This window comes from Passer montanus, unplaced genomic scaffold, assembly GCF_014805655.1.
Source record: "Passer montanus isolate IOZ18808 unplaced genomic scaffold, ASM1480565v1 scaffold51, whole genome shotgun sequence".
NCBI classification, from domain to species: Eukaryota; Metazoa; Chordata; class Aves; order Passeriformes; family Passeridae; genus Passer; species Passer montanus.
The window spans coordinates 5061971-5087071 of NW_024370041.1; the positions used below are offsets into that span (position 1 = coordinate 5061971).

At 40.2% G+C, this 25101-nt stretch overlaps 2 protein-coding genes across 7 annotated transcripts in view; one reads left to right on the forward strand and one right to left on the reverse strand.

Moving 5' to 3' along the window:
- The window catches only part of ZFYVE28 (zinc finger FYVE-type containing 28), a 144569-nt gene extending 136112 nt beyond the window's left edge, over positions 1 to 8457 (reverse strand). For all 6 annotated transcript variants that reach the window (XM_039723912.1, XM_039723910.1, XM_039723909.1 and 3 more), the window contains exon 1: positions 8164 to 8457. In XM_039723912.1, the coding sequence (XP_039579846.1) occupies positions 8164 to 8202 (39 nt within the window). In that variant the 5' untranslated portion in view covers positions 8203 to 8457. The remainder of the gene's footprint in view (positions 1 to 8163) is intronic.
- Positions 8458 to 8922: 465 nt separating this feature from the next.
- CFAP99 (cilia and flagella associated protein 99) overlaps positions 8923 to 25101 on the forward strand; it is a 51195-nt gene continuing 35016 nt past the window's right edge. Inside the window, exons 1-3 of the mRNA XM_039723904.1 lie at positions 8923 to 9082; positions 11868 to 11995; positions 22896 to 23040. Coding sequence (XP_039579838.1) covers positions 8995 to 9082; positions 11868 to 11995; positions 22896 to 23040 — 361 coding nt within the window. The 5' untranslated portion in view covers positions 8923 to 8994. The remainder of the gene's footprint in view (positions 9083 to 11867; positions 11996 to 22895; positions 23041 to 25101) is intronic.

Genomic DNA, 25101 nt, shown 5'->3' on the forward strand with positions numbered 1-25101 from the left:
TTATTCTGCAAGGGCTTCCATCCATCCGGCACCACAAAATGATATCAAGACCATCAAGACATTTTTGTTAGGCTGTTGACTAGACCAGATGTCCTGGTCCAGCTTTACAAAAAAAAACTTAGGAAAAAAAAAAAAACATTAAATATCTAGCAATGCAGACATCCACTCTCTGTATACACATCTTGAAAGTAAAGTGAAAAGCAGACAGTGCTTTGAGAGGATTTGGAAGGTTTTACAGGAAGAATGCTGGTATGTTCTCATTTGTATGCTAAGAGCACACAGACTTCAACAACTGGACCAACACAGAAAGGTAAAATTTCTGTTTGGAGATTGGTGCTTACAGAAGGAGAATTAGACAAAGAGACATTACTATGAGAGCCCACACCATTGGTAAAAAAGTTTATTAGATGACAAACATCCAAAACCCATTTCTGGACAAACACTCAAGACCCCTTTCAAGCTCAGGTGATTTCTTGGCAGGAAACAATAACCTAAAAAAACTGTAGTTTTGACCATCTGATGAACTTCAGGATGTCAGGAAATGTTTCCTAGATTAAAAGGCTACAAAGGAAGGTGAGAATTGGAAGAATTGCAGAGCACCCTGAGCATCCGGTTAGTTTAGCCTCAGCCACCTATGATTCTCAGAGATCAAAGTGCCACTTGATGACAGGAATTAACACATTCCAGCATAAACATCACCCTGACTTAAATTAACCTGTGTTACATTGCAAAATAAAGAGCAGGCATTTTGAAAGAGTAGGATTTTTCCTCTCCCTTTTTCCTCTCTCAAACTATTTTTCTTCCATTTCTATGCCAAATCTTTTCTTTAACCCCATCTTCTTCACCTGTCTCCTCCAGTTTTTTCCCCCATTTGCTTCCCTTTCTTTCATTCACACAGAATGATGTACCCAGTACTGATGTGATGTCCACTCTCACGTTATTCATTCTGAATGACTATCAGGTATGAATGAAGACCCTACAAGAGAAGAAAAACAAGCTTATGGCCTACCAAGACTAAGCAAAGTGGAGGCACAACTCAGCTCCTGTTTATCAGCTTTTCAGGGCATCTTATTCCTAAACAGTATCAAAAGCAGTAAGAGCAATGGAGGAGAGGGTGGTGAATGTGTAGAGGGACCAGAGATAAAAATCACCATCTAGAGGATCAAGTGAAAAGGAATTGTCAGGCTAGAGGCCTAAATAGTAATGCAAAGAAGGCACTGACTACTGGAGTGACAAGCAGGAAAACCCTACAGGCTGCAGGGTAGAACAGACAAACAGGATGTTGTATGTCTGACCCTCATCAGCAAAACAAATAAATAACAGCAAGACCTTACAGTCACTCCAGCAAGGCATACTGAGCCAGAAATACATTATATTTAAATTGTCCAAACATTCTATCTCCCAAAAAACCCTCATTCTTTGCTCCATCCTAAATCTAGACTTCTAGAAAATGCATTACCACTTCTGTCACTCACCTGTTTTCAAGAAGCAGGCAGCTGACACTGCCCCGAAGGAAAACCATATCCTATTACACTGAGCTGTCCAGCAGAGCCAGGCTAAGTGCTCTGCTTTAGCTGACTTAGGAGCAGCTCGAGTTTATAGGATTCAAGAGCCTCAGCCAGCATGGAACGCAGCAGCTCACCCCCTGAATGCAAGCAGGGGGCACATGGCCATTACATCCAGCTTGTCATTTGAGATACAATGAACAGTTGGAATATTTAGTACATTCCAGATGAAAACAAAGACTCAGCTGAGAACAGGTAAGACAAACTCAAATTTAACATCATCCTCCAGTAAAAGAACCAAGCTGGAGAAACTTGCTCTTTCACAAGCACTATGAAGGTGGGTCAGTCTTCAAATGTGAGCCAAATAAACATACACAGCCTTCAATTAATTTATTTTTAACACCATTATTCAAAAATAGTTTTACTGAATTAATTTAAGTCAATGTTGCCAGCACAACTGCCAGGAAAGTAGATCATCGTAACTATTAAAGCAGTTAAATGCAGCACATCAACAGCATTTGCACTGTTTATTTTTCAGCTAGTTCAGTAAGAAAGTGCTCTACTGTGATCCAGTGTTGAGGATATTCTTAGTGGGAGTTTTTTTGTCATTCCTCTAAAATAACCTAGGACAAATGCATTGTGATTTCTAAGAAGTAATTTGTAAATTCTGTTAAGCACCATCACATTGTGGGAAGAGAACAACAGAATCTAAACATCCAAATCAGGTTTCCTGGAGAAACAACACAAGTTGAGTCTGCAGGACAAGGGACACATTAGGCAACAACCACTGGCTGTTTGAAAACATTCTAAAGAAAATGTTTACTCCTCTGGAATCAAACTCAGTTTTAAGCACTGAGAACCCAGCAGTCATGGAGACCAGAAATATTAATTAATTGAAACATTATTAGTCATTTAAAAGAAACAACTTCATGAGCTGTTGAATCATAAGAGCACAATCTGTAGCTCAACAAACTCCTATGCTGCAGACTACCAAATGTTTTAAAAGAGCCCAGAGGAAACAGCAGTTTCCATTCATCTCTTCTTTGTCCCCAGGCATCTGCTGCAGGACAGAGAAAGGGACATCACACCAGGCTAGATGGATCTTGGGATCTGATGTATTATGATTCTGCTCACAGCAATCCACATCAAAAAATAATTTCACAAGGTACAAATACATTTCACATCAGAGTAATTAAAAACAAACAAGCAATTCTCTTAGACAACTGCAATAGTGGCCTCCTTCCCTTTTTCAGCTACAGGTAAACCAAGGCTAAAAACAATATGAGTGCAGGTAATTGTCTTGATTTAGCTGCAGTGCTACAATACATCAGCAAAGAATTATTAGCTCCCACACTTGTGTTCAAACCACTAGATGGTGCTTCTAAAATGAAGCAATTCAATATGCAAAACTCTGAATAATGCATGATGATTTATAAGTTGCCTTCCTCAGGATTGTTATCAATAACACTGATTAATGTAGTTAAATAGCTGCAGACTCTGATCAGAGAGGGGCAACAAGAATCATTACAAAGATAAGTGAGATCAAAGAGCTGATCATTAAAACAGTGACTTTTCAAAAAGCCAGTAACAGCTGTTTTCTCAAGTAAGAAAAACTCCTCAATCTTCTGTCTTGGAAAGTCATTAGCTGCTAATATAAATATTACACTAAATAATAAATTTTGTTCACAGACTGCTGTGCCCAAAGGTTTTGAATACTGTATGGCACCAGTCAAATGAAAGTAAGTTATAAATAGCGTTTACCTGTTCTTTCACTCTTCACTGTAAGACATTTTTCCCAAGAATAAACTCACTCTAATTCTCTTCTGTGAACAGCAAACCTTTTAAGATTTGGAAATCATAGCTAAAATAAGATGCTAGCTGCTTTCCATCTATCACTGGGAAATCATCCTTCCTTTTTTATTCACTCCACCAAACTAGTATCAATAGTTGCTTGGCAATTCCAGCAGCTTTGTCCTTTTTCATTTCTGACCATTTCCATCCATCTAAATACTGCTCAAAATAATTCTCTCTCCTCCTGCATCTCATTCTACTGACCCAATTTTAAAAATGCTTTTTGCATTATGTTAAGCACAGTTAACAGTGTACTTTTTTACTACCTTCCATTCTTCTAACGAACTTCTATTCATATTTAAAATCCCTTTTTCTACTTGCAATCTTTTCCTACAAAAAATCCTGCAAACGTGTTTCTTCTCATACTATTAAAAAAAAAAAACCACATCGGCTATTTCCTATTATATTTCCCATCTTTTACTTTTTGGAGTCAGCTCTGCCACTAAGCAACCCTGACAAGGTTGCTGAGAAATATTCTTTGTGAAGTTTTTGATGTTCAGCATTCACCTAGGACTTTTTTTCTTCCTTTTTTTTTTTTTAGCACACCTCCTTGTGCAAAGTAATACAGAATCTCCTAGAGGTTATTTGGCTATTTCTGAGTCTTGCCACTGGCTCTCACTTTTCTACTTTAAGTGATTGCTCTAGATTCGCTAGGCATACTCTCTTCATCTTGCTTGCTCCAAGATACTCTTTTACCATCAATTAAGCCTTTTTTTTAATTAGCATACCTATCTACTGTTCTAAGTCCTGTAACAACTATTAGTAGCAACAATTATTACTAACTATGGCCGACTTTCATAGAAATATAGCTAACAAGAACCTTAAAAAAGGTAAGAAGAAGGCACTATGCACAGACATAGCAACAAGGCTTCTCCAAGTACCTGCCATTCCACTTATCCCTAAATGCTATTTCTGCTCACAGAGCACCACTGCAGACACACAGGCAGCAAGAACCTCTTGAAGATGTGTCTAGCTGCAGAAAGTCATTATCAGATGTAAGAAACCCATGAACAGTATTTCAGAACAAACACTCGGGAAGAAAGCAGCTACAATTCTCAGCCCCTCAGAAGATGCTCAGCCTCGGAAGGGTGTGAAAGGGCTGTGCTGAGCGCCCACTTGTATCCAGGAGGGAACACTTAGTGACAAGCACTCCAGGGGGAGAAGATGCTCAGCCTCGGAGGGTGTGAAAGGGCTGTGCTGAGCGCCCACTTGTAGCCAGGAGGGAACACTTAGTGACAAGTTGGGGCCATTTCCTTAAACCCACCTTCACATCCCCATGGGAGTTAGACAGCCTTTGATTTAAAACAGGCACTGAGGGCACTTTGGTCATTCTTAGAGGAGAGGGGTGTTAAAAACCACACCAAAAAAACCTCCAGATTTTATGCATATGTTGTTAGCATCCTTTAACTGGGGCCAGGCATTCACAAAGCCATAGCTTCACTACCAACAACTACAAATTTGGACTGAATTACAGGAACAAATTCTTTACCTTAACTGCTAGAAGTTCACATTTACTATGTGAAAGAAGTGAGGAGCAAAAAAATGCAGAGATATAAACACCAAATAAGCAATATTTTTGAAATAAAAATATGAAAAATAAACACACACTGAAGATGTTTCAGTCTGTTATGTTAAACAGATTAAAAAACATATTCAAGTTGTGGTTAGAGACACTTTTTCCCCCCCATCATACACAAAGCAGCTCTTTCAAAATATCAATAAACATGAGCTCAATTCAAAGCAGGTACCCCTGTGAGCTAGTTACCCACGCATTTTTCAAGCTAGTCTCCAGATTTAAGCAGCAGCATTCACAGATATTATTCTGAATCCTTTGGACATCAAATGCATTTGAACTCTCTGCAAAGCCAGCCCAGTTCTGTATTTTGGCTGGATGCTCAGATCTGCCTGGGAGCAGGCTCTGACCGGACACCTGTGGAATGCTCCAGCAGGTACAAGATAAGAAATTCCCTGAAGTGGCAAGGAACACTTCTATTATAGCTGTGCACACAGACAAATATCTTGATTTAGACAGGGTCATTCTTTTGTCTCAGGAAAGTGGTGATGCCTGGGAAGCCTGCAGTGTCCCGAGGAGGTCAAACAGAGTAACTATTGCTCCACGACGTGCTGCAATTCAAGAACACTAATGCTTCAATTCACCCCTCTGCCAAAATGCTCAGAAGCAAACACCATCCTCTCTCCAAACACTTAAAAACGCATTGAATCCACAGTCCCCAAAAGCAAAACACATATTACAGACAACATTTTAAAAATTAAACAACAATCGATGTGGCACAGGAGGCTGGAAACAAAATCTTGTCTCTGCTCTGTCTCCAATACATCAGTTAAAAGTCTGCCTCCCAGCAGCTCCACAGATCACGTCACTGCTATTTATTTCATTCTCTGGTTACCTCCACCAGTGGCATTTGATCTGGTTTATTAGAATCTGGCAGATCAGCATACCTGAGCAACAGAGCTGGGCAGGAAGAGCACTGACTGAACAAGGATCTTGGGAAGTCGTGCTGCTCTCGTGACACGCTCGCAACATTAGTCAAGACTCCCCACTTCCTACACCCACATTTTCTCTGCCATTCTTGCTATGTTCAAACAGAGCAGCAGTTACCAAGTAAATATCCTTGCCTGGATGCAGGTCCTGCATCTTGCAGTAACTGATGATTACCCCAAGACTTTGGTGATTCCACCTTATTATGCACTCCTCTATTCCATTTCCTTGTCTCTACCATTTAAAAAGATTAAGCTGAATTAATTTACATGTTTTGGGGCCGTGATTTTTCAGGGATGAATTATGAAATAGTTCCCCCAGGATTAAGCTAAACCACATACTCAGGTTTCTGAGCAGGCTGTACTATGAATTTGCTGCACTCTGATGTCAACCCACTCCTCACCTACAAAAGTACCTCTGAATGGCCATCAAAGCTCTGGGCCAAACATGCAGTGGTATCAAAATCTGCTGCCATGCAGAAGTCCTATTACATGACAGCAGGACCTGGAATACTTAAAAAAAAATATTCCCTATAACTGGGAGTAGCAAAACCCACCTGATAAAATGCACCTGGAGCCCATAGTGCCTAACAGAGGGTTACAAATAACTTCAGTCCTGAGATCTGAGAGCCCCCACCAGAATAAATACACAGCAAAGCCCTCTTCAAAATGCATTACATTCAAAACAGACCCTGGAACCCACTGATCTTTTGGGAAGGAATCCTTGCAAACTCCTTTAACCAGAAAAGCAAGCAATACAACCAGGAAAGGTACAGTCTCCACATGTGAGATCCTCGGTCCCACCCTCTATAAAAGAAGTGCCATTCAAACCTCTGTGCATTTAATGACACCATCCACACCCACTCAACAGGCACACCAGGAAAAATGCCTTTTTCTGACGCTCTTGCAATTCGCCATTGTGAATACCAGAACAAAAATGGTGCTGTAAGCTACTGAAACTGAGAAAAGCTGCTGGCAAAGAAGGTACAAACACACAACAAAAAGCAGTGGTGCTGGTTCTAAACCAACAGCCATGGGTGCTCCTGATTTATGAGGCCCAGTGTCATGCAACAGGCTTGAAAAGTTCCTTCACCCGGAGAAGTCCCACAGAACTTTTAAGAATACATTGCTTGATACAGACCCTGAATGCCCAACACACACCTTACAACAAAGGGATGGTATATCAAAAAACAAGTTTTATCACGAAAAGATAAAATCTCCACTAGAAAGAAAAACAAGGTGAAGTCTAATGAGTTCTCTTTAAAAAAACAGTGGGAAAGCTATATTCACAATGATTTCCCCTGCATTTAAGATTACCAGTTTTTCTTTTTGTTCATTAACTATTCTTCCCTAGTATAAAACATATAAAAATAAGAAAATCCAATGAAAGTTATCCATAACTTTATTACTGTATTTTTGGTTACTAAATCTCTATACTATTTCCCTTGCAGTTATTAGCAGCAATATCTGACAATTAAGTGCTCAGCAGTACTCAAGAGTTAGGACTACATGTAAAATCCCTAAAGCCAGCATAATATGAACTTTTATTTTGCAGCATCACCTCAGGTTTTTTTTTGTTGTGTTTTTTTTTCACTGCAACACACTGGCCATAATTCAGCCCAAATAACTGAGTGCATGGAAGGTTTACAAACCAAGACCCAACACTGACAGTAAAGCATAGGAAAAAACGACTGCCAGTGACCAACAGGAACCACAATTAAATCAAACACTTCAGAAAGTGAATAACTGTACTGAGTGCTATAATACCTGGACAAGAAAAAGATGCCATAGATGTTCAAAACCAGTCATGTCCTTGATTTACGAGCCGAACATCACACGCCAGACAAGATCACCCTCCAGACAGTTGTTACTTAACTCGAGCCAGAAGATGATAATTTCACTGCAAAGCAAACTGCGATTCTTGGACTCCTTCCAAGAATTTCAAAGCGAGAAGGGCACAAAACACTCACCTACAGAGCACCTTCCAATAAATCCCCCAACTTACGAAGTTCCCGGGCGCACACGCACGGCGCTAATGGCACAACGGGAGCACCCGCACAGCTCCGGGCTGGGCGCCGCCGGGAGCGCTGCCCGGGCACGGCGGCAGCTCGGCGCAGCGGGGCAGAGCCCCGGGCGGGAGCAGCCCCGCGGCGGCCGCCGTGCTTTGTCATGCCCCACCGCGCAGCGCCCGCGGGCTCCGCTCGCCCCACACGGCGCCTCGCGGCCGCGGAGCCGCCGGGAACCGCGTCCCGACTTGCACCCGCGGGGTGACGGTGCCCGCGGGCAGCGGCGGCTCCTCGCAACTTGCCTTGGGTTTGTACAGCCACTTTCTGAACCTGTTCATCATCACCGCGGCCGCCGGCACCCCGCTGCCGCCGCCGCTGCCGCCGCGGGAGCTGCCGGCTCTCCGCCCGCGCCGCTCACAGGACCGAGGCAGGCGAGCCGTGCCCCTCGCCGGGAGGCTCCGCCGGGTCGCGTTCTGCTCCCGCTGCGCCGCCTCGTCCCGCGGAGCGGCCGGCGGGCGCTCCCGTCAGCGCAAGGACCGTCCGGCGGCTCCGCGCCGCCCCGACCGCCCCCAAAACATTGCGCGGCCGGCGGCAGCGCCGCCCCACCGCGCATGCGCGACACCGCCCCCGCGCCCGCCCCTCCCCACCCCATCGGGTGGTGGCGCGGGGCGGGCCAGCGCAGCCGCCCCGCCCACCCGGCTGCTCATTTGCGTAACACGCGAAGGGGGCGGGGAGACCGCGTGCCGCGCAGGCCACGCCCCGGCGACCGCCTTGTTGCAGTGGCTGCCGGGAGTTGTATTTTTCGTGAATTGCAGGCTCTACCTGCGCCCGCCAGCGCTGCCCGTGCTCCGGCAACCGGCGCGTCACCGACCGCTGGCGGCCCGTGAGCGGAAACACCGCGGGGGTGTGGCACTGGCTCCTTGGCAACGGCGGCAAACAACCGCCGCCATCTTGTTTCCCCATTCGTGTAGTTCCGGGTCCCCGGCCGCGCCGTTTCGCAACACTGAGGCGCTCTCGCAGCGGGACTACAGCTCCCAGCAGCCCTCGCGCTCCTTGGCAACGGCGCTCCTGCGGCTGGAGGGACCGCGGCGGGACACGGACGGCGCGGGCCCGGCGGGAGCGCTGGGAGCGGGATGGGGAGCGCCGGGAACAGCCGGGAACAGGAGCGGCAGCGGCGGGGACAGCCGGCGGCGGCAGCGGCGGTGCAAGGCAGATGTGGCCGTACGTGACACCTCCGGACGGAGCCGGGTGCAATTCCCGATGCGTGCGAGTGGCGGGAGCCCCGGGCAGGCTCGTGGCTCCTTCGTGCCTTTATTTTCACACAAACACAGAATCACAGAATGGTTGGGGTAGGAAGGATCCGTGAGGCTCCTCCGTGCCGTGGGCAGGGACCCCTTCACTGTCCCGGGCTGCTCCCGGCCTGGGGCACTGCTCGGGCACCCTGTGCCAGGGCCTGCCCGCCTCACCGGGAACAATTCCTCCCTAACATCCCGTCTGAACCTGCCCTCCGTCAGCGTTCATGTTCAGTAGGTGTTCATCATTTCCACTGTAACCACTGTGGACGGGGTTGCTGGGATTTGCTCCCTGAAATTTTGGGCAAGTAGCCAGCCTTGGCGTCCATTTGCTAACCCACCTCATAAACATAACACAACGTATTTGCAGAAGGTTTTGTGCAATAACTATTTAATTTACAGGCTAGACTTAAGGAGGAAGCTTTTCACAGAAAAATCGTCTGCCCAGGGAGGTGGTGGAGTCACCATCCCTGGATGTGTTTAAAAAAAGACTGGATGTGGCACTTGGTGCCATGATCTAGTTGAGGTGTTAGAACATGGGTTGGACTCGATGATCTTGAAGGTCTCTTCCAACCTAGAAATTCTGTGATTCTGTAATTGTGGAGTTCTGCAAGATAAGAGATAAAAAATACCACGTCATGTTAAGGAAAACACTTGCAGTAGGTGTGCAAAACATTGAAACACATGCAAATTAAAATTAAGATCCTCAAAGTGCAAATTTTCCATCTGATCTGTCTGAATTTTGCAGGGAGGCTTAGTTCAGCTCTTTTTAAGAAGGACAGCTTTCATTAGGGGAAATGCAGGCACAGTCTTTCTAGGCCAGGAACGTGGCAGCAGATGTAAAACCTGAAAGAACCTTTCAGGTCATTGAAACAATTTCCTACAATTGTGGCCACTCTTTTATCTTATGTAATTGCTTTCAAAATATCTCCAAGCTCCACTGTAAAATAAGGTTAAGTCAGGTTCTCACCTCCTTTAATTAAAATCTACAGCAGATAATGGAAGAAAATTTCTGCCATTTTATACACAGTACAAATTTATATCATTTTTATACATAATAATTGGAGTCATTTTCTAATCGATTGTGTGAAAATAAGGATGCATGTCATACCAAAAGCATTTTATTCCTGATGTGTATGTTTTAAAACACTGACAATAATAATAGCAGCTTCTTTAATTAGAAGAGGGGTCCTTTCTAGTAAGAACCTCTGTATGTTCAGAGATCCGAAGGCATTACTACACATCTTCATTTTCACATTCCAGTTTTGGGGTTTAATGATTGTTATTTGGGGGGAGGCGTGCATATCAGAGCAGGAGAGCTCATATTTCTTACTGGTATGCCAGAAGAAAAAGCATTTGTTACTGGCAGAGCTGTTGGAGCCTGAATTATGACTCAGTCTGAAGTACACAGATATTTCTCCCTCGCTTATCCAAAATCCCTTGTGAGTGTAAGAACCCTGGCAGGTTCTTACCTGAGAAACAAATTACTCTCAGAGGAGTGGAGTAACAGAGATTCCCTTGCACAGTGGTGCCTCTTTCTGTATTTGCCATCCCTTGTCATAATCCAACCCTGTTTTGGTGGGCTTTTTTTATTTTATTTGGACATTTTGTCTTGATCATAACAGGTACCTAAATAGATATATTGAACATAATCACAGACAAACTCTTTTTTTCATTTCTTTGAGATTAGTAATGAAAAGTGCTATTTAGGCAATTATTGAGTAAGATGGTGCTGAAAGGCAGAGTACAATACCACTGTGTCTGGAAATGTTATCACAGTATTTAAAAGCAAGAAATGAATTATGTTTACAACAGTGGGAATGAATCATCTGGATCAGGCATTCTTTTCTGACATCAAAATATGATGATATGTAAAATACAAGAATTCTTTTCAAAATTTCATTTTTATTTTCACCATGGAAAGTTACTTTTATTCTCATTTTTTCCCATTAATAAACCAGCTTAATGACTTTCAGGCCTGATAATTGCTGTCATTGGTCTTTCATACACAATGACGTGTGTGTGTAGGAACATTGTAGTTCTTGTCATCTGAACATTAAAATCAAGGTAAAAAGTCCTACACATTCTCAGACATATGGGTAAGGCTTCATTTGAGATAGCCAAAATCCAGTCATTTCACAAGCAAAGCATCAAACATAAATACTCCACTGCTCTGCCTTTGGAGGCCTTGGCAGTGGCCCAGACCCCTGAAGTGCTGTGATCATGGCCCAGCCTGCTGACCAACAGTCACTGCTTCCTTATAATTCCTCTCTGTTCCTGTTCTTTTGCTGATTTGGAAAAACAGGCTGTCTACAGCAACATGTGATGAAATTTAAGACTAAAATTTTGCTTTCTGATGCATCTCACTGAGAAGAGCAGTGTGTTAAGTAGGATCTGTATGCACACAGGCAAAAATCCATGCTTTTTTCTATATTATCTTTAATTATATTTTGTCAATTAACTTGGTACAGTAACATTTATCCTTAAGATATTTTGAGATTTTTGCAATATGTAATTTTGTCTGCTATTTTCTCAATGTTTGTACTGTATTTTCATTTCTCCTGTCAGCTGTTCTGAGTAACTGTGATTTTGAAAGTTTGACCTAAATGTTCTCTTCCACATTACTGCAGTGTGACTTCTGTATGAGCCTATCACCATGCATTATGCCACAGCTGAAGGAGGCACAAAAAAATAATGATTTTCTGTATTTATAGGATTCTCCATGGTGAAGATGGTCAGCCACAGAGAACTTATTGCACTAATAGTGCAACAGCTTAACAAGTTTAACCCTGAGAATCAGAGTGTGGAGGATTTCTTGAATGAATCAACTGTGTTGTTGCAGGTATATTAAGTTTTGTTTGATCTTACACAGTTTACTTTTTTACTGTGTGATTTTAAATGCAAAGGTATCTGTTTTCTGTTGTTGTAATTTTCATTGATTTCCCTTACAGTGACATTTTTCGTTCATGAGTAAAGTCCAAATTTCTTATGGTTATCACCAGAAAACAAGGCAGTAAAGATCAGAGAGGCTGAAAAACTGCTTGGATAGCAACAAGAGGAAGGGGAAAAAAAAAGCAACAGCCTTCTAAAATTGATGAGATAGTCATAGGAAAACTTCTGTTCCACTTCTGACTAAGCTGTTTTGAAGATTCTTATTCTTTTCTTCCTTCCAAGCAGAAGTTTCTGACAGCACCACCCATTTGTATGTGCAAGTGCAGTTCAGAAGCTGAGTCACAGGATCAGGTATTCTTGCTTTGAGGACATAAGTGACCACCACAACAGTGGGATAGAAGGACAGTGACAATAAACCAGCCATCAGAATCTAATTTAACACTGCAAGTAACCAGACCATGTTTTTCCCATTTGTATCTGTTCTGGCTGAAGCAGTTCCCATCCCTTCCTGACCATAGTGTGTCACCTCTTCCCATGTCTCTGTCCTCAGTGTCACCCTGACTTGTGCTGAGGCAGCTACTGGAGTGAATCAGCTTTAGCAAACCATAGAAGACAGCAATGTTGTTTAGGCTGCTATTGTCTGTGTGTGCCATTGTTGTCAAATGGCATTGTTGGAGCCCTGATTCCACACTGCCATGAGGCTCCAGTGCTCGTTTCCCCTTCTGACAGTAAGTAGAAACCACTGCTATTCCAGTCAGATAGTCTTTTGCATTGATTTTGCATAAATACAAATTATTAAAAGAATATAGAACCGTGGAGGTGTGATAAGCTGGGGCTGAGCAGTGGCTGCACACCCATTCCTTGGGTGCTTGCCTTCTCCAACAGTTGCCACTCAGGCCCCTTCTTTCCTGCCCTCCAGCCTTGTAGTACTGGCATAATTCTTTGTGATTCATATTCTGAATTGCATCAGGGAACTGATCCAGTTTCAAAATAGTCATTTTTCACTGGGCAGAGAGCAGGTAAATTCAGTTACCACTGCTGCCAAAATAAATTCTTATAAAAATGAGTCTTCAGATAATTTTTCTTCTCAGCCCAGGAAAAGTGGTACAAAGACAAAACTCCAGTAACTCCATTAGAGAAATATGAATATAAAGTTTCATAATAAACCCTTTCAGAAGGGGAAGGACAAGGAGGATAGCTGAGGCCAAAGTAAGGCCACAATCTTTCTCTGGGCTAGTTTTTGGACACCTGCTACACAGGATTTATCAAAGAAAGTAAAAAGTAAGGTCTGTGTTTATAGAAAATTCAGCTTTGTTTCAGTATCAAATGGGTGATTAAAATTCATCATGAAAAATTCACTTACTTCTTTTCTGTTTCTTAAAAGGCATATGATCCTAAAAATGTTGTAGCATTTTTGTACACATGATTCCCAGGCTTGGTAACTTAACCAATTAGCCAATATTAACTAATCCATGCAGAAACTTCCTTCAGTTTGTATCTTGATTAACAGCCTGGCTCTAAATCACAGACTAGATTCATACCTGTTTGTGTCATGCCAGCAGCATAATGAATAGCAAAGTTCAAGTTGTCTACTGACCAGAAAAGAAATCAGGAGAGTCAGATTCCAAGAGACCAAATCTAAGTAATTACAAGACACAGCTCTATATTTATTTATTTGCTGACTTATGTGTGCAGTATATCACAGCTGACTTCTCTACAATCTTCTCTTCTTTTCTTTTAATAGTTTTCCATCCCCCTACAGTGCATTCAGATGTTAACATTGTAGGTTTCATTCATGGTGTATATCTTTATTGGTTTAGAGTCTTTGTGTCCTTCTAATGTGGGATCTGAGATGTCTTGTTTAGTTCTTTGACAACTTTTTGATGGCCTCCATAAAATATCCTCCTTAGCCTATTGTTCATCTGTCTGGGGATGTTCCTGGTGAAACCAACAATTTTGGGCTAGATTATTTCCCTCACAATAAAAAGAGAGTACACACAAGTCATTCCAGACCGTGTTCAAGGGAGTTCAGCACCCCACTGGCAGGGCTGCAGTGATGCCAGTCTTGTCAAGTGCCAGATCCTCAAAATAAGAACCTCTGACAGCCACACATTGTCACCTGAACTGCCAGGAGCCAAGGGCATTGTGCAGAGCAAAACTTCTGTCAGAATAAAGTAGATTTAAGAGCAATATAAGTATATGTAGGAACTGATTGAAATGAAACAAAATTACTCCTTTGGAAATCTAACAAAGGAAATTAAGGGATGGGCATCCTTGGCTGATCAGAAATGGGAAAGACATCAGTAAAGAGTAAGAAATGAAATGCAGAATGGAACTGAGTTGTGAAGCATCTTGACAGGCAGCTTTAGTTTTATGTGCTAGCATCAACTGTGAGATGGTAGGTGGAGTAAGTGGGTCAAATCAATGGACTAGCAGGATGAACTTCACAGTAGCATTCCAGATGGCTGCTTTACTCAGATGGGGTTGGTTAAACCCACAACAGAGACACTTATTTCAATAAAATAGAAAATTCTGAGACACTACCTTAGAATTTTAGCTAGGAAGTGATAGGAAAATACTATTTGAAATATACTGTTCAAAAAGAGTGAAGAAGATGTGCACATAAACTGGTGATGATATCCTGGGGAGTAATCTGCATGAAAAATGACCTCTGGAGTTATGGGTTTGACTAACAGGGTGGCAATAGAACCAATAACTGAGGAAAGAAGGAGCATGAGTGTGCTGAAGCTTTGTCTTTGCACTGTTGAAATTAAACTGACAACAACCAGAAGAAAATGTCACAGAGTGAGGTCAGCATCCTAGGCTGAAGTTTAGGGTTCTTATTTGTGTACATGATAAATGGGAATATGTTATGAAAGGAAGTTGGATGCAGTGCTGCAGGAGGGAGTCTGGAAGGCACAATCTGTCTTGATCCAAATATCCTTGTCAACAATTTACCAACTGCAGGAGACCATTCTTGTGGGAATCCTTGCAAATTAAAGCCATAAAAATAGCTGGTGAACTGAGGAACAGGAAAAGAAGTGAAAGTGGGCAAACAATTGTATTTTAAAATGAAGGACTTTACAATATGAATGTATAAAAATAAGAAAGAGGCAAGAAATAAATTGGGTTGAAGCCATCGGGTTGAAAATATACTTGCTTTGCAAATGACAGTAAGGAGGAGTTAATAGATTTTCATATTGTATCTTTTACTAAGTATACAATCAGTCATTTTTGAATATTCTGATCAAAATCCAACAGGTTTCTTTTGGTTTCACTCTGCTGCTGCAAAGCTGACAACAGTTTGAAGCATAGTCAATCTTCAGCAAATTTTATTTTTAATTTCTAGATGCACATAAGGTTACATAAATAATTAAAATGAAAGTCAAAATATATGATCATGTGAAATAGCATATTTTGGTCTTTCATAAAAGCTGTGTAGAAATGTTAATATTTTGACAGTGCACAATGGCTGCACTGTAGAGTTTTGGAATACTCTGCTAATAAATATTGAGTGGATGGCACAGAAGGATAAACTGAGTTCTGTTCTATGCTCTGTCATTTTTCTATCCCTGTCCTTTCTCTTACCCTCAAGTTTACTTTACAGGTCTCTTTATTTAAGCTGTTCCAGTTCCATCTCTTCAAGTGGTTGGTTCCAGTCTATTGTTCTGTGCTGCAAGTCCTGCTCACCTCTTTGTTCTGCTCACCTCAGAGTCCTTGCCCATTCAGTTCCAATCTCTACTGTACCTCAATCAAATGAGAATTCTCTCTCTTTTCCAAGAGGCAGATGCCACAGAGAAGACAGGTGAGACAGGCTCTCTTCTCTCAGTTTGAGCTCCCACACTGAGCCAGCAAGGCTTGTCCCAGGCTCACCCTGTATTGTAGTGGAAGTTCTGCTAGCCCTGGACTGGGCATGGTAGGGGCACACAGAATCTTCAGGGGAGTTCACTGCTACAGTTTAAATTCACATAAAACACATGCAACTGGCTATTTTTCACTTGGCAAAATGTGCATGGATTTTTATAAGAAAACCAAAAGGCCAAAATTTGTAAGGCACTGCTGACCCCTGTGTGCCACTTTGAAAATACATTCCCAGCTGTCTCCCTGCATTTGGTTTGACACTACTCAATATTTCCCAATAGTTAGGTAAAAACTTGAAAAAATGACAACTTCCTGTCAAAAATCAGTTACATGTGTGAGGCCATGTGAGCTGCTCTCAACTTGTTCCTCTCAAATAACATGGGAGTTTATCCATTAACTTCAGCAGAAGCAGAATCAACCTCTTGATCATTTTAACTTCTTAATGCATCTTTATAATTTTATTCAAATGCCTGTTCCACCTGAACATATTCTCTCAGTGTAGGAAATCTTATTTCAAGCTTTGGGACAGAAATCCCTTTGGAAAACATTTGGCTGTACACTCTGCTTCTGAGTATATTGCAGAGGGGCTGCCCAAAGGTAGCAGCACTACCCTGTACATACCTTGGTGTACATGAGAAAAGCAGTTTATTTGTAGGAAATGATGGCATTAGATTCTGCTCTCCAGAGGTTTTTTCCTGGCTGTATGTGGGATTTAGCTTTACACAGTTCATTTACAGCAGCAGTGGCTGCACACCTAATCCCTGTGTGCTGCTGGAAAAAAGCACCCATCTTTCCCTACATTTTTGTAATTGAGGTAGATCAAGAAGATACCACATCAAATAACCACTGGGATACATTTTTCACTCCTTGCACTTTGCAGCCACTCGGTGTTTCAATGTACAAACAGGAAATCAGAAAATTAGTGCCAAAAAAAAAAAAAAGAAAGTGAGATTAAAGAAAGGTAAACTATTACTGGGACAATAGTTCAGGTCTGTCTGAACCACTGCATGTATAAAGATAGAATGTTCTTTTGGTGTGATGGAAATGCATAAACAAATTGCTGAGTGCCAGGGAGCTGTCAGTGTTTAAAACCAAGGTGTCGAGAGAGAACATGACCTCTACCAGGCCACTCAGGAAGCAAGAAAGACACTTTCAAATCTCAGTTCCTATCTTCCAACTTCTAGTTCAGGCTTCTGTACAAAAGTTGAGTTAGGAAAACTCACTGATTATTAGACTTATGTTTTAGAGAAAAATAAATAAAATATGGAAGGATTTTTAATTATTGAATCATGGGAGATTAATAACACAGTTTCCTCTAATTAGAAGGTTATGATCAAAATCAGTCTAGAGGTGTTAAACTCCCTTTATTTTATTTCTGCTACATGTAAACTTTACATCATAAAAGGAATTTCTGTTTATTGTTCTCAGTGAGTGATCAGACTTTATGTTCTTCCAGGAACTTTGAGTTGTAATTTAGTTATTTACAGTCTTCATGTTTATTGTACTGTAATTTACAATCTTTATTACATAATATTGGACTCATTTTTCACTGCAAATATTTTCAATAAAACCACAGATTCATTAGCAGTATGATGGATGATTCCTAATTGCAACAAACGAACCCTCACTTTCAATCACAAAGAATCGTTCCTTCAAACCTCCTAAAAACAAATAAGTCCAGTTAAATGTTTTTGCTTCAATATTGTGACCTTGTTGCTATTAAAACAGAATTCAATTTGAATTATCCTGAATAACACATTAACTTAAAATAATTCCTTAGTCTGTCTCAGATCTTTAAATTATTATATATCACATTCAAATTTACACCCTGTTCCTGTTGTTCTTCATTTGAATGGCCAGATTACTTCTCCTTGTTTATCTTCCTAAATGCTTTTTAATGCTTCTTTTATCAGACTGATGCTGTCCAGATAATATTTTCATTCCTGTGTACTAAACTCCCTTCTTTTTATTAAGTATTCTTCACTTAAATCTATCAAAAATGATCCATATCCAAAGGACATCTTTCATCCAGTGCCTGTTGTACAAAAGGCTGTCATTTCATCAGACCTTTTATAAGAATGGACTGCATCTGTTCATTTTGAAAAAAGATTAAATTTTGTACCTAAGTGAAGTGTCCCAGGTATTGTTCTTCCTTGTGACTGTCAGAATCAAGCTTTGGCTGTGATAACAAGAGACAGATTTTAACACAGGAGTTACCATGCAGTGTCTGTGCCTTTCTCTATGCACATACCTCATTTTCAGTGGAATTATCTGCCTCAATCAGAGCTGCAGGATCAGACCCATCATATTGACTTTCCTACATACATCCCAGCTACACAAGAGCTTATTTCTGTGAAACCAGAATGCCACCCCAAATTCACTGTTCTGCTCCTTTACCCCTCTCATGCTGATAGCAAGATATGTTTATGAGCTTCCCATTTCACAAGAACATGGTGTGATTTGGCACAACTCTTCAGAGTTCTCGTTTGTGCTGGTTCAGCTGTGTCTCACACATGCCCACTCAACTGATTTTACTCAACTGGGAGTAAAATCCTCAAATGTCAAAAGTCATTGGTTTAGACATGAAGACAATGTAATGCAAGAATGTTAGATTTGGTGCAATAAAAATCCTACTAAATTATAAAAGTCTAATTTGTATTTTTAGTTACTGACATAAATGCAGATTAGGATCTTTCTAAGGAAATGATGGAATTTCAGTTTTCTGCAGTGTTCTGGGTTTAATATTAAGTACAAGGGAAAATAATGTTCCCTGTATCTCTTAATACAGCACTGGTCAGCGCTGTCTGCTCTAGATGAAAAATACTGGCTTGTGACTGCAACATAGATGGTGAATAGTAGAAGCAGGATATTTTCCTACTTATGTGCAAAGATCCCAGGGGTTTTTCCCACTGACTTGAGAGAGAAAGAATACTGGGTTCTGGTGACTGATTCAAACCCTGGTGACGTCAGTAGGAATATTTTCTTTCATTTTTACAGCATTTTGATTAGACCCTTGGAGAGGACTAGCACTGATAACTGAAGCACTCTAAACTAATCAGGCTATATCTGCAAAATGTGCACGTTCTTCCTAGAAGACAAGTTCACTACATACTATTGCACAGTTCTCTCAGGAGGTGAAAGCTATTTTATCTTTTCATCAAATATTATCTTCTTTCTAAAATGTTTGTTTCACCTAAATTATATCCTTAGCCTGAGAAGTCTCAAACAGAGCATGGCTGGTATTTCTTTCCTTTTTTCACTCCAGAGAGAAGAGCTTTTCTTTCCTTTTCTGATCTCTCTGGCACCTTCAAACAGGTCCCAGCCTTATTATGATACACCCATGGTGGAAATTCTTCCCTTTTGCAGATATTTCTCCATTTAATTCCTGCTATTTCTTGTATTAACCCATGCTGAAAGTTGTTTTTGTTCAAAGCCCTTCTTACCCAGTCTCTTCTCTCCTTGAGGAAACTTGACTGATCCCCAGCTACAGCTGTGTGTCAGAGAGCAGGAAAAATACATCCATGGAAGCAGGCTACAGGTGTTAGGGTTTTCCCAACAGGGGGAGGTAACACCAATCAATCCGCAGATAATTAGACAAGAATTACATTTTTTCACCAGGACCATTCAGGATAAATTCAGACAGAATCAGGGGTTTTGTACAACTTAAACACTTAGCAATCAGAAAAAGATGGATTTTGATGCCATAGAGAGAATACTGTCAGATATTTGTATCTGTTCAAGATCTGTTTTGTTTTCTGATATTTTTAATATTCAATGAACAGAAGATGATCACTGCATGTGTTACTTTTACCTGTAAATTATCTGGTCTTCCTTATGCTGAAGGGCTCAGACATACTTGCAAACTTAGCTAACTGTTAATTGTTTCAGAAAAATATGTGATTAAAATGTACTTAAAAAGGTAAAAAGTTGTTCTGACAGAATAAATGCTCACAAATTAGTGTTTATTAATTCTTGTTGGCACCAATGACTTAGTGTGTTGCTTGGGGCAAATATCTTACCTGCTCCATGCCATAGTTCCTGCATGTACAAAAATTATATTAGCCAAAAGCAATTCATTAAATACTATTAATGCTAGTAAAGTGTTTTGAAAACCTCACACAAAAGGTGCTATAAACATACAATCTGTCATACTGTACCATTACAGGATCACTTGACCCTCTCTGAAATGCAACCCACTGACACAAAGCACAGCACAAAGCCCCACAGAAAGAATGCATTTAGGAATTAGTGCTAGAAATTACCCTACCCAACACATTACTTTCCCAAAGCCATTATTATTTCAGACATACAGATAAACTGTAAATGTCCTTGATGAAATTTGTAGAGGACACAATGCACTTTCTACTGAGAGTATCCTAACTGGTTTACAGCAGTGGCTCAGGTTTTGAGTCACTAGATTATCTGCAGGGCTTAACCAACAATTGGCTCACCTTTGGGATTTCCTGTCCAAGCACTCCTCCTGCCCAGTCTTGTTTAGGTGAGTAGTGATGAGATCACTTCCTGAGGTGACACAGCTGCAGCCTGCTCAACTTGTCTTGATTTTTACATGTAGAAACAGAACATTTGGTATTTTTTGTGCTGAAAGCTGATTCAGCTGATTATGTTTCATGACAAGACATTTTGTCCTGTGGTCCTCTGGATTGCCAGCCAGTGCTGATGTTGTGAGGCACAGCTGTCCCCAGGCTGCTCTTCCTGTCACCCTGTTGCTTGTCTCAAGGCCATGTAGTGGCTATGTACATTCTTGCTCAAGGTGTAAGCAAGAGCAAGAGCTTTGGTGTTCATCCTAACACTTCTGAGTGAGTTGTTAACTCAGAGTAGTAGAGTAAATGTAGACAGGCAGGTGCATTTTTATGCTGTAGTCTCCACTGTATAGGAGATTATTTGGGCACAAGTGGTGTCCTGTTGTTACCTGTTTGTCTACTTTTGGCCTCCTCTGCAAAGTACATTTGAAAAGCACAGGTTTGGCATAGCACTTCATATCAAATTACACAGAACATGAATGCAGAGATTCTGATCTAATAAAGGTCTTGAAAACAACTGAAATTTTAACTTTCTAGCAGAGACAGTTGAGAGAGTTTCTGTTGGGCTTGTTTCCAACAGGCTTGACCAGTTTTAGAATGTTTATTAACAGAGCTACTATTCTCTGTAGTTTCTTCATAAATAACACCACTTGTTCAAGGGAGCAATTGTTTTAGATTCAAAATGTCACAATACTGCTTTCAATGGAACTACATCCTCTCTGACTTTGCTATTCAGTTATTTAGGTTTGCTTTTGCCTTATTTAGTAAATTCTTGGAGATCTCATATCAAATATTCTTAGAGATCTCATATCAAATTATCTATCTATCTATCTATAAAATATGTATTTCATATATATATATGTTTCATATACATATATATATGTATTTCATCATTTAGTGGGGGCTTAGATTTTTGGGTTTTCTTTGTTAGTTTCATAAAGAACTTAAATAAAACTTCATCCATAAAAGGTGTATTTGGAATGAACTGTGTCTCACAAGAATCCCCCCTTAGCAAGATGGAGTACATACTTTCCATTTATTTTTTTTTTTTTTCTTTTTTTTTTTTTTTTTTTTTTTTTTGCACATTTAAGATTTTTTCAATCTTTCCTCATTTTTCCTGGTGACAATGCACAACTTAAAAGGAATGAAATTGGGGTTTTGAACAGGAGTAGTGAAAAAAAATTACTCTTGCTCTGAATGACAACCTGATAAAATACACTGAATTCTTCTGCATAATTCTTTACATTTAAATATTAGAATGGTAATTTTAAAGGTTTGCCTTATATTTGCTTGATCTCAAAGCTCTGTATAGTGTCACTCATCAGAAAACTCACAGAGTTCCATCCAACAGCCTCTAATAACATCCACAAACTAGCAATGAATCATGTTAGGGAAATAAAGCAATCAAGAGGGCTGCAGACAACCTACCAGGCAAGGTGAATATCTCATCTGATGCATTATTGCAGTTCCATTGTTCCCACACCTCTGAGCTCTGGGAGACATCATGCATCAAACGTGGACTACACATTCTCAGAAGATGCACTCAGCCTTTTTTCTTGGCTTCTTGTCTAATCTCCTTAAATCAAAGGATCATTATTGTTTGTCATTTTGTCACAGCTCAGCTGGCTGTTTTCAATTCATGTAATAACAAACTGGTCTGGGCCTCAGATTTTATTGCAATGTTTAAAGATTGTTCATCCTAGAAGTTTATCTCATATAGTAGCAGATATTGCATAGCTATTTATTGTGATTGAAACTCGCTGTAAAGTTGAGGAGCATTCAGACTTTTTAAAGGGTTTATGGGGTAGGATCCAGAAGGAAGGGACCATCCCACTCTCCTGTTCTCTTGGGATACTGCATGAACATTACAAGTGACCAGGAGCATTAGCTGGATAAGAAACAGTCTGCATTAAAAAGAATCCTGGTACTCACTGGTTTAGCTTAAATCAGTCTTGTTCTCCAAAGTTGAGTTTCTGTAGCAGCTAAGAGTTTTTTTCCATAATCTCTGTCTGGCTTCTCCCCTCAGTTAAGTCTCCCTAAGTAGCACAGACTTCACCCACAAAGAAGAGGTTTCCTGAGGGAAAACAAAATCTTACTGAAACTTTCTCATACTGTTGACTAAGTTAATCACAGCTCATGCTCAGAGACTTCAGATTTTCTTTGCATCAACTGCTGACATTCACAATGAAGGTCATTTAACTCAATGCTTATGTCAGCAGGTAAAATGAACACTTAACATTGGAGAAAGTTACATTTTACTTAACAAGGGCCATTAGTTTGCTAGGGCTGTCCTTATTTGATATCATTAGAAGGGCAGCAGCCCTACCTAAGGCACTGCTGTTCATTGTTCATGTTTTCCAGTTACTTCAAAATAATTGTACTTTTTGCACACAAAAATTATTTTCTTTCCAGAATACATTAATCATTATTAAATTTGTATCTCTATAGACTCTTAATGTGGCAGAAGAGAAATTTGTATTGGATACACTAGCAGGATGCACAGAATATAAATCCATATTGGATGTGGTGGTCAATGCCTTTTATGTTCAGGATGGGAGATACTGCCTCATTTCTGAACGTAATCTCTACATAGGTAAGTTGTCTTTACAATACCAAATGTGTTTACCACAAAACTTCAAAAAATATAATTTTACTAGTGTAGGTGTTGGTATTAGATTACATTGGAAGCACTGTCATTGTGTCTAGTGCAGTGTGATGTACAGGACCTTTTCTAATGTCCTAATGAATGTGAAGTCCAAAATCTGAAATTGCTATTTAGTCTGAAATCTTTCAGGTGTTAACTGAAATTTTTCCTAAGAAGAGTAAGATGCAGTTGGAAAATAGCATCAGTGGCTGGAAGAAGCATCTTGGAAGTTTAACCATCCCTTTAAAAAATGTTCTTTTCTATGCAACCCAGTACCTCTGCCATTCAGGTACAAAAATGTGTAACAAAGCTCTGTGTGCTGAGGAACACAGCACACCTCACAGTTTCAGACACAATTGTCTATATCCACATGAGGGTTTCTTCATTACTGACTATCACAATGCCACAAGTAACTTAAGATACTACCATCCATCTCCAGGAGTGAGGTCAATTATTTTCATTTTATTAGTTACTTGGTTAGAATCAGTTCTGATACAACTGTATCTGATAGTATCTACCCAGTTAATTACGGTAGTTACTACTCCCAAATTTATTCTGAGTATTGAGAAGTACATGAAAACTTAATTTAAAAAATATTTTCTGCTATTTATTTAATACATACATGCTGAGGTTGATCTGTCAAGTCCCCAAATAAGTTTGAATGACAAATACCTCTGCCACTGGTTCTCTAAGTGAGATAAGTTCTGAATCTTTGTGGGTATTTAAAAGTCAATTTAATTCAAAGTGGTTGAAAAATACAAAGAAATGTATCTAATATAAATATATCTACATTTTATCTTTTAAAAACTAGTACATTTTTATTACAATTCTGGTCGCATCTGTCACAACCTGGAAAAGTACAGAAATCTAAATCAACAACAAACAAAAGGGAGCCTGAACTGTCAAGGATGAAATTATTAGTGTATCGAGTTTATTCTGAATGGTAATGCTTCATTGTCTCCATTTCTCCAGAGCCATGTTTTTCATTGTCTGGGGCACATAAATTATACCTTTAAGCTGAGTGATGCTATAATTGGATTGTCAGGAGTGGTCCACTCAAAAGCTTCCATTAATCATAGGCAGAGGGTAGGAACAGAATATTTTCCTTTATCAACAAGTTGAGAGTCTAAGGTCATTGGCTTACATTTTTTTAAGCTGCTTGTGATTCCCTTTGCCAAGCTGCATTGACACTTAAATGATCAAAGCTGCTTATAAAGGCTGTTGCTATGTGTGAGCAGATTTGAATTTAATAAAGCTTGTGGGAGATAAATGTATATTCTGCTAAGACTGATTAAATACATTGCTGAAATAAAGCACATGAGATTGAAGCCTAAAGATACACTGAGCTGGCTGCAGCACATTGGTCAGAATTTCCTGATTTTACCATTACAGGTTGGTGGCAGCTAAAACACTGCACTGTAAGTGAAGCCTGATTGATCAAAATGAGTGGGGACAAGTGAAAGCTGATACAGGAGCCCATGAAATTTACAGGTCTACTAAAATTTCACAGTACTGACTGTGACTCTTCCTGTATCATAGAATAGAATCATAAATCATTTAGGTTGGAAAAGACCTCTAAGATCATTGACCTGTGTACTTGCCATACAGGGTGCAAGATTCAGGTTTCAAATGTCACAATTTGAAAACTTGATTTTATTCCAATTCAAAATAAAAACAAAGGTTACAACATTTTAGGCAATATGGTCACTTGGGGAAAAAAAACAAAGTAAATACTAGAACTATTACATTTTATGTTTGATTTTTTGTTATGGATAATGTTGTTATGTGTAATAAACTATGAATTTGTACCAGAAGAGTAAGAGCTATCCTCTCTGAAAAAAAAAACCCAAACAGAGTGTGTTGAAAAATTCACTATCAAAACTGTTTAAAATTAAGGTAACAGTCTAAATCACATAGTACGGTGAGTAAAGGGTTATTAGGTATAGTATAGGTTTATTGGAATTGAGTATAGGTTTATTTAGTATATTGAGTATAGATTTATTAGAATTG